The sequence below is a fragment of the Myotis davidii genome, unplaced genomic scaffold (genome assembly GCF_000327345.1).
Source record: "Myotis davidii unplaced genomic scaffold, ASM32734v1 scaffold129, whole genome shotgun sequence".
In the NCBI taxonomy this organism is placed as follows: Eukaryota; Metazoa; Chordata; class Mammalia; order Chiroptera; family Vespertilionidae; genus Myotis; species Myotis davidii.
Window position 1 is genome coordinate 379,677 of NW_006383019.1, and position 9,503 is coordinate 389,179.

General features: G+C 43.0%; 1 protein-coding gene across 3 annotated transcripts in view; it reads left to right on the top strand.

Annotated features, from left to right (window-relative positions):
- The window catches only part of NCOR1 (nuclear receptor corepressor 1), a 242,871-nt gene that overhangs the window by 213,552 nt on the left and 19,816 nt on the right, over positions 1 to 9,503 (top strand). For all 3 annotated transcript variants that reach the window (XM_015558355.1, XM_015558356.1, XM_015558357.1), the window contains exons 36-40: positions 1,499 to 1,664; positions 1,898 to 2,391; positions 4,822 to 4,950; positions 5,358 to 5,506; positions 5,660 to 5,883. In XM_015558355.1, coding sequence (XP_015413841.1) covers positions 1,499 to 1,664; positions 1,898 to 2,391; positions 4,822 to 4,950; positions 5,358 to 5,506; positions 5,660 to 5,883 — 1,162 coding nt within the window. The remainder of the gene's footprint in view (positions 1 to 1,498; positions 1,665 to 1,897; positions 2,392 to 4,821; positions 4,951 to 5,357; positions 5,507 to 5,659; positions 5,884 to 9,503) is intronic.

The following is a 9,503-nucleotide window of genomic DNA, read 5'->3' on the forward strand; positions in this document are numbered from 1 at the left end:
AACTATATTTTAAAAGTATCTGCGGTCCCACTGATGGATAACATGCAGATTTAACACAATAAAATACCATTTTTGTTCTCCATAGTTCATAGGTTGATAATGTCCTGTGTTGCAGTGTCTGAAGAAACACTGGTTCTCACACATTATAAGTGGCAGTGCAGATGGGGAGAGCCTTTTCAGAGATATAAATATTTAAATAGCAATTCTACTCCTGGGAATATAACCTATAGAAACAATCACATGAGCTGATGTGTGGTCAGAAGTGATAAAATTGCCAAAAAAGCTGCCCTAGGTGCTACCTGCTATGAGAACGGGTGTGTACTGAGACTGCTAGCTCTTCTGAGGACAAAGAGTAAGAAGGTCAGAGTGAGGGCTTAGAACAAGAGGTGGAAGAAAAGAAAGTGATTAGAGCAGCAATTTGAGGGCTTCTGAGTAAAATAGTTTTGACCAGTCAAGAGCTAAGGTTAGGCCGAAACTGGTTTGGCTCAGTGGATAGAGTGTAGGCCTGAGGACTGAAGGGTCCCGGGTTCGATTCCGGTCAGGGGCATGTGCCTGGGTTGCAGGCGCTTCCCAGTGGGGGATGTGCAGGAGGCAGCTGATCGATGTTTCGCTCTCATCGATGTTTCTAACTCTCTATCCCTCTCCCTTCCTCTCTGTAAAAAATCAATAAAATATATTAAAAAAAAAAAAAGAGCTAAGGTTAGGTGAACAAAAAAAGTCTCAAATATTGAAGAAGTGTAGTTTGTGGAGCTGCGCTTTTGGGAAGGTCAGTGTAGATGATTTCATGTCAAAGAGGGCTTGCTGCTCTGTCCAGTGGCTCATTTTGTTGGAACATCGCCCTTTACACGAAAAGGTTGTGGTTTTGATCCCCAGTCGGGGCATGTACGAGAAGACAACTGATGGATGTTTCTCACATCAATGTGTGTCTCTCTCTCCCCCTCTCTCTCTTTAAAAAAGCAGTAAAAACATTTCCTCAGGTGAGGATTAAAAAATAAAAAGAGGGTTTGCTGAGAGAAACAGGTCCTTGTGGAGGGCAGGAAAGGAGCGGGGAAGGAAGAACTGGGTGAATGAAACTGCCTGACACCCAGGGAGCAGCAGTATGTTACTTTCATTATGATCCTTGGAAAGCTGCACCGGATTTGATCTGGGAAATGATAAACACACCAGAGTCTGAGGAAAAGGCTGATCTGTACTTTACTATCAGTCTTATTTTTGTTTCTCTCTGGAATCAAGATGGAAACTTGTCACAAATGGCAAGGACAAATGATAGCTGGTGCTTTTGTTTCATGTTACTAGTGTGGTTTTCTTGCATCTTTATTAAGAAACTCTTACAGAACAAGTTTCTACAAAGGCCAGAAGGTGGGATATCAATTTCTTATCTCATGTTCCTTTTACCTATTTAGGAATATTATGAAGTGAACAGTCCCTAAATGTTGCTGTCTCTAGCTTCTTCCTTATGACTTGCCCTTTTTTTTGTTTTTTTTTCTGCCCCCTGAAGGCTCAGAACAGCCTGGCCGACCCGGCAGTCATGGATATGTTCGCTCCCCGTCCCCTTCAGTGCGAGCTCAGGAGACCATATTGCAACAGAGACCCAGTGTTTTCCAGGGAACCAATGGAACCAGTGTAATTACACCTTTGGATCCAAGTGCTCAGCTACGAATCATGTAAGTTTTGTGTGGGTTTTTTTTTTTTTTATAAAAAAACAAAAAACACCACTTTCTTGCATACACACTTTTTAGTATGTGATTGCAATAATTTTAGTACTGATTTACTACCCACTAAACATTTGTTGTTGTTGTTGCAGTTTGTCCTTCCATCTCCCCACTGCACACCCCGTCCCCCCTTCCCCCCCAGTACAGAGCCTCCCCTTCACAGCTGTGTTTGGTTTTATTTACAGGCCACTGCCTGCGGGGGGCCCTTCGCTAAGCCAAGGCCTGCCCACCTCCCGCTACAACACTGCTGCAGATGCCCTGGCTGCTCTTGTGGATGCTGCAGCTTCTGCCCCCCAGATGGATGTTTCCAAAACAAAAGAGAGTAAGCATGAAGCTGCCAGGTTAGAAGAAAATTTGAGAAGCAGGTCAGCAGCAGTTAGTGAACAGCAGCAGCTAGAGCAGAAAACCCTGGAGGTGGAGAAGAGACCTGTTCAGTGTCTGTACACTTCTTCAGCCTTTCCAAGTGGCAAGCCCCAGCCTCACTCTTCAGTAGTTTATTCTGAGGCTGGGAAAGATAAAGGGCCTCCTCCAAAATCCAGATATGAGGAAGAGCTAAGGACCCGAGGGAAGACTACCATTACTGCAGCTAACTTCATAGACGTGATCATCACCCGGCAAATTGCCTCGGACAAGGATGCGAGGGAACGTGGCTCTCAAAGCTCAGACTCTTCTAGTAGCTGTATGTATCTCCATCTGAGTTTCGTAATGTGATATCTGAGTAAAGATTACTTTATTCCTTAGGCAATGCAGAACAATATGGCATAAAGAAAATCCTGATCTTGATAGAAATGTAATAGAAAGGTTTTGTGGGTTAGTAGTGCAATGATGTCTCTTCTGCTGTTTTTATGGTTACTTAAATGTCAGCATTTCTTGTGGATACCTTTCAAGTTATCTTGCATGAGAAAATTATGCTCTTTATTAAGGTTGGAAAGTAGATAGGCCGAGGGCAGAGCTTACTGACATTTTCAGACATCTGAACGGTGATAGATGTGTCATTCAGCTCTGTGCTGCTGAGGCGTAATTCCTCAAGCAGCGCTTTCTGGGATATGGCTCAGTATTTAGGCTGATACCCCAAAGCCTCTTAAAAGGGAGGCCGCCTTAGTGTTGGTCTTTGGTAGGCTGCAAGTGGATTTTGATGAAGTCTGGTCACTTTGATGTCTACTTTGTAGGTCTGTAAGAATTCACAAATCTACAGTAAAATGCTGGATAAGTTACTTTAAATTTATTTTTAACTATTGCCTAAATTCTTTATAAAATTCCTGAAGGAACAAACAGGTATTTACACAAACATCTGCAAATATTTGAAGTAATTTAACCATATATAGCCATCTCTCTGTTGTTTTCATTAATGAAATTGAGTAGATTTGGAGGTAATGGGAAAAATAGGATTTCTGGTGCATCAGTATGCAGCGTGCAGTTATTTTTACCTCCATGCCTGATTTTGATTTGTTTGGGTAAATATCTCCTCCATTCCTGCAGTTTTTGGAGAGATGGGGGCAGTTTGGTAGTTGGGTAGACAGAGACTTCCTTTGGCCTGGGATTAGGGGAATTCACACAGTAGTGTACGTGCTGAGGAAGCTCTGCAGTTCCACGAATAGGACCTTTGGAGGGAAGTCCCCGCACACGTGGTGACCACCTGTGGCTTTTTGAATGCCACCACACACAGTTCTCTAATCACGGGGAACTTCTTTTCAGTTTACGCACAAACCAAACCTCGCTCTGGGAGTTTGACTTTCAAAAGGTCTGGCAATAGAAAGTCTGGCTTCTTTTCTGAGTGTTGGTGTTTCTGAGTGTGGTGTTTTTTGCTTTGCTTTGTTTTGTTTTTTTTTCTAATTAGGTAAATTACTTTCATGAAGCCCACTAGCTATTGTTATTCAGTGTGGCTTTCAGTTTTTCTGTCAGAGCCTCCCCTCTTCAGGTGAAGCACAACCTTCACCCACATTTCAGGCTTTCAGAGCGAAGTGGACACAGTTGCATTAGGTTTCTGTTGACTAGCTTGATGTGGTAAGCAGAGTTAGGATGTGGGCTCATAAACCGTGTGATATGTACCAGTGTGTATAAAAAGTCGCAAGTATAGTGCTTTATTTTTGTTCCCCAAAGATCATTTTCATCCCAATTACCAGGTTCCTGTTCTCCTGAGCATCCTGGCATTTAGGCAGCTGTAACTCCCACGGCCTGGCAAGGGTCGGAGGAAAGGGCTGTGCTGCAGATGAGCCCTGGAGGAGCAGGCGGGGCTTGAGGAGCATTCATTCCCATCTATGTACAGTGCCAGGCCCATTGACTAGTCACACTTGCTGATCATTCCAGGATCATACATCCTTTGGGCCTCTGGCAGTTTTCTCAGGTTCCTTGGTACAGTATGCAGATGCCAAGAGCACTCAGAAGTCAGAAGGTTCCCGAGTAGGAGGTCACATCTGCCTCTCCCCCATTCTCAGCTCTGAGGCCATGGCAGGGCTCGACAAGCTGCCTGGACCCCTACTGCATAGACGAGGAGCCACATCGCAGGGACCCTTCTCCGGTGCGGACATGCTCCCTCTCTGCCAAGGGAGTGATTCGCCTCCCTTCACACATTCCCTACCATTTCTGTTCATCTTCACAATGTGACATGGTGCAAAAAAATTGGAGTAATTTTTGTCAACAATACTACAGTGATTTGAGAAAATATATCATGTTACTTAATCTGTAGCTTTAAAATCATGGTAATGAAGCAGCTTTGTAGCCTCAGAGTTTTTCTACAAGCTGAGCTGACTGCCCCATAGAATTAAAGTTATTGGAAACAGTGAACTGTTGAGATCTACTCTCTCATTTGTTAAATTTGTTCTAATGTTTGTTTATTTCTGGTAATTTTCTTTTCCAGCTCCTAGGGGAATGTCACAAATCTGTTATTTATTCTGCCTCACCTAATGGTCTTAGAGCCCAAAATTCCTACCAAGATTAGGAACACCGAGGAAGCAATTATGGTCCATTGAGCTCATTATTTTTTATCATTAATCTGGGTGAACATTTCTGAGAATGAAAAATGAAAATATGCAAATAGATTTGAAGAACTTGGACTTCTGAAACTTTCATAGGGTTAGTTTTAAAATAAGATTCTTTTTTTCTCTTGAAGTATCTTCTCACCGGTATGAAACACCTGGCGATGCTATTGAGGTGATAAGCCCTGCCAGCTCCCCTGCACCACCTCCAGAGAAACCACAGGCCTATCAGCCAGAGGTTGTGAAGGCAAATCAAGCAGAAAGTATGTCTTTTTTAGCCACCAGTTTATGTTTTCATATTTGCATTTATCATTTGCTTCTAGTTGTCTGTCCAGAGCATGTTAAGAAAAAATTTGTTTTTTTGGTTTTGTTTTAGAGTAATCTACATTAATGAAAAACTATTTTAAGCTATTATTTGATAATTCATTTGCTTATTATATTTTAATGATATAGTAAATAGTTGGTATTAATTTTGTTTTGCTCACTTACGATTTCAATTTTTATTTTATATTAATCCTCTAGATTCTTTATTTATTCAGTAAATAAATATTTTTCTTCAAAATTAAGATATGAATTTTGTTTAGAGATATGTACTACATGCCTTTAAGTGTTCCTCTGAGTTTTGTTTGATCTTTGATAAGATGTAAGACATCTGTCTTTCCTCTATCAGCTGACGCCAGACAATACGAAGGACCATTACATCACTATCGACCCCAGCAGGAGTCACCGTCTCCGCAGCAGCAGCTGCCCCCCACTTCACAGGCTGAGGGGCAAGTGCCCAGGACCCACAGACTCATCACACTTGCTGATCACATCTGTGTAAGTTTTTTATTATTAGTAATTTTCCTTATTTTTATCATAAAGAAGGCACATTTCACATAGAATCACAGTAATGATGTCTAGGTTTTTCAATGCTGCATTTTTTCCCCAAGTACTCAGTGAATTTAATTAATTTTTTTTTCTTATTCACAGCAAATTATCACACAAGATTTTGCTAGAAATCAAGTTTCCTCCCAGCCTCCCCAGCAGCCTTCCACTTCAACATTCCAAAATTCACCATCTGCTTTGGTGTCTACACCTGTGAGGACTAAAACATCAAATCATTACAGCCCAGAATCTCAGTCTCAGTCTATCCACCACCAAAGACCAGGTTCAAGGGTCTCTCCAGAAAATCTTGTGGACAAATCCAGGGGAAGGTATGGTCTTTATTTCACAACATATGGAAATTTCCCAACATTAAGACTACTGTAATATATCTACAAGATAGGGCATTCATTTCTTACACCTGATGTTTATTTACCTTCATTTCTTAGAAATGAGGGTTTTTTCTCTTTTACTCTTGGAATATCCACTGATTGGGCAGTTGATACTATATATTTTTAATGTGTATTCAGAAGTCGATTGCTACCTTCTGTTTGTGGGTTTGCAAAGGTAGTTATGAAGAATGTGAAGTTTGGTAGTAATGTAGGGATACTTGGGATCATTTTTCTCTCTCAGTGGTTTCTATTGAGTTAGCAGCAACAGATGTTTAGGAAGCTGACATTAAATACTGAAAATGAGGCCATTAGAGCTAACACATTTGATATGGCAGGGCCATCTCATAAAGAGCACATTTTTTTACCCAATGTTGTTAGTACATGCAGACCCAGAGGAAGGTCCTGGGACTGAAAATCTACCTCTGTAAGCAGGGGGCAGGAAAAGACCAAAGAAAGAGGCTGACCATTCCAGTTTGGTAATTAGTAGAGTTTATTAAGGGAAACGTGCGTACAAAGCATGTGCTGGGTGTCTGCAAGATGAAATGGATTCTTGTACTGCTTGGCAAGTGCCAGAGAATTACATAGGGTGAAGTGGGGGATAGTCACATGAGTGCTATGGGACAGCACATGCTCGACCAGGTCAGGACAATGGCTTGTTCCAGGTCCGAGCATGTTGTAGGAGGCAAGGAGGGGTGCTGGTTTATATCAGAGCAAACATTGATTATGAGCAGACAGTTTCCAATGGAGGTTTGAGAGAAGCAATCTCTCCTCCCCACCCCCCAACTTCCCTCATCTTGGTTCCAGCTCACAGGTCAGGCAGCAGGCCATGCCTTAGGACAGCCTCTCCTTCACACTCCACTCCTTGAAGCTGGATCTTATAATCTCATGCATCCCTCTTCCACGATGTACCCTAAGTGGTCAACAAAGGTTTTAACATGGAAGTAGCTTGCTTGATTGCCAATTTGGACACATTGGAGACATAGCCTACAGCCACAATATAGCCACATACAAGAAAAAAGGCAAATTAAAAGAAATACTCCAAGTGTTAGTAACAGTTTTTTCTACCATGCCCCCCAAGATTCAAGCCAATGTGTTAATAGTCTCCTCAGCTTGTGGGTAGGTCACTTAAAGCGTTCACTTGGGTTTTTTTTGTTTTTTAAATATATTTTATTGATTTTTTACAGAGAGGAAGGGAGAGAGATAGAGAGTTAGAAACATCGATGAGAGAGAAACATAGATCAGCTGCCTCCTGCACATCTCCTACTGGGGATGTGCCCGCAACCTAGGTACATGCCCTTGACCGGAATCGAACCTGGGACCTTTCAGTCCGCAGGCCGACGCTCTATCCACTGAGCCAAACCGTCACTTGGTTTTTTATGTGGGTACTAGTAAAGAGGAGAATTTGGCAGACTCATCTGGTATTAAAAATAAAATGCTGTAACTCCATGCCACAGGAATAGCAGAAGTGTAAGGTCAGAAAGACAAATATTTAGTAGGGACTTGAGTTGGGAGGTCATCTTCTATAAGCATTATACTTTTAGCCTGAACTTAGATGTTAATGTGCCCCAGCCTTGGGAACTTGGCCAGGCTCTATAACTCTGCATGTTGGCCAGGGGAGGTGGTACTATCTGTCATGGGGAGGTGCTCTCTGATGTAAAGAGGTGAAAAGGGGGGATATACCAGACCAGGGCCCCTATTTTCTCCCATTTTAATGGTACATGGCTCAGTCCATATCTAGTGTGTCTCCACAGGTTCTGATTGCATTAGAATAACAGGATCCTGCCCGAGGTTGAGGGGTTTCTCCCCATCAGTGGGTATGAAGGAACTGATCTATCTGGGTGGGACGTCCCACTGCAAATTCCAGTAAGTGGTCCCCTTCCCAGGGACAGTAGGGCTCAGTGTCCTTAGTATCATAGCTGTTGATCCATCTCAAGCATCAGGACTATTGCTACATCCTTTGTTTTTCATGCGTTTACTGTATTAGATGTTTCAGCATGAGTTCTTAATCTGGCATATGGGGCAATAGGCCCCATGGTTGAGCATTTAAATGTGTTAACTCCTGGGAAGGTCCTTATCTTTGCCCACCCAGCCAAAGTAGGTTTTGTAATCACTAACTATCTGTTGTTTAAGGATACCATTTGTTTCATTCCCCCTGCCTGGCTGCCTCTGGTTTTATGGGAGGTGTACTTTCCATTTAATATTTTGTTCTTGCACCCATTCCTATACATCATGGCCTTTGAAATTTGACCCTATGTATTCGATGGGAGTGCCCATACATAGTGCTTAACTTTTCTAGTCCCTTTGCAGTGGCAACTTGATTAGCTCGCTCACATGAGAGGGCCTGAGTTAAACCAGTCAGTGTGGACACACATCAGAGCATATTTGGAGCCCTTACTCAAGGGGGAGGGCCTGTGTAGTCAGTGCTCCAGTCCCTTATCAATTGAGGGCTTTAGTGGATGGCCCTAGATTCTTGTGGTTGTTGTCCAGGGTGTTGTTGGAAAAAACAGGGTAGGACACAACTGCATCAACCAGATCACTGTATTTTCTTGTTAATCCCCACCTGTGGATATTTTTTCCATTGCTTTTCAGAGAGAGTAGAAGGGAAGGGGAGGGTTAAAGAGAGCGGGGGAGAGAGCGAAAAAGGGAGAAACATCCACGCATCGACTGGTTTGCTCTCGCATGCACCCCAGTCGGAGGTGGGGGGAGAACCTGCAAGCCAGGTACATGCCCTTGACCAAAAATTGAACTTGAGACCCTTCAGTGTGTGGACTGATGCTCTGAACACTGAGCAACACCAGCCACGGCCAGATACTATATTTTAAAGGCAGCCTTGCCTCCTTAAATATGTGCCATGCTATTGAGTCACTGTAGTGCCCACTCCTCTGGTGTAACCAGTCCGCCATTGCTGGGAGCTGGTCCATCCTTGCTGTTTCAAGGGACCTGGCATATATGGCATACTGTTCTTAATATGTTTGCTCACCTTCTTGGCGCTGTGTTTTAACCAAGGTCACCTCTCCGAGAAAGGTTGTTTCCCCAGTCAGGTATTTTCCCCTGAAGTTAGGGAGGGAATAAAACCTCTTAACTAAGTGCCAGGCGGGTAATTAATCACTTTAACTACAAAAAATCATGCTTAAGCTACATAATCTTTACTCCCTGGAATGGAGATAAGAAACGTCCTAACCTTTGGAATAGAGATTGATAGGTTTAGAATCAACCGGTATAAATACAGATGCAACAAGACAGAAGGAGACAGAACTGAGAGACAGAACTGAGAGACAGAATTGAGAGACAGAACTTACAGAACTTAGAACACAGAACTTAGAACACAGAACTTAGAGACAGAGCTTAGAAGACAGAACCTACAGACAGAAGAACTTTGCTGGAGAGAACATGGCAAAAGATCCTGGACTGAACCTGACTATAGAAATTGGCAAGAGAACCTGGCTACAGAACCTGGCGACTGAACCTGGCTGGAGAACCTAGTGAGAGAACCGAACCAGAACTTCGCTGGAGATCCAGACCAGAACTTGGCTGGAGATCCTGGCGAGAGATCCTGGCGA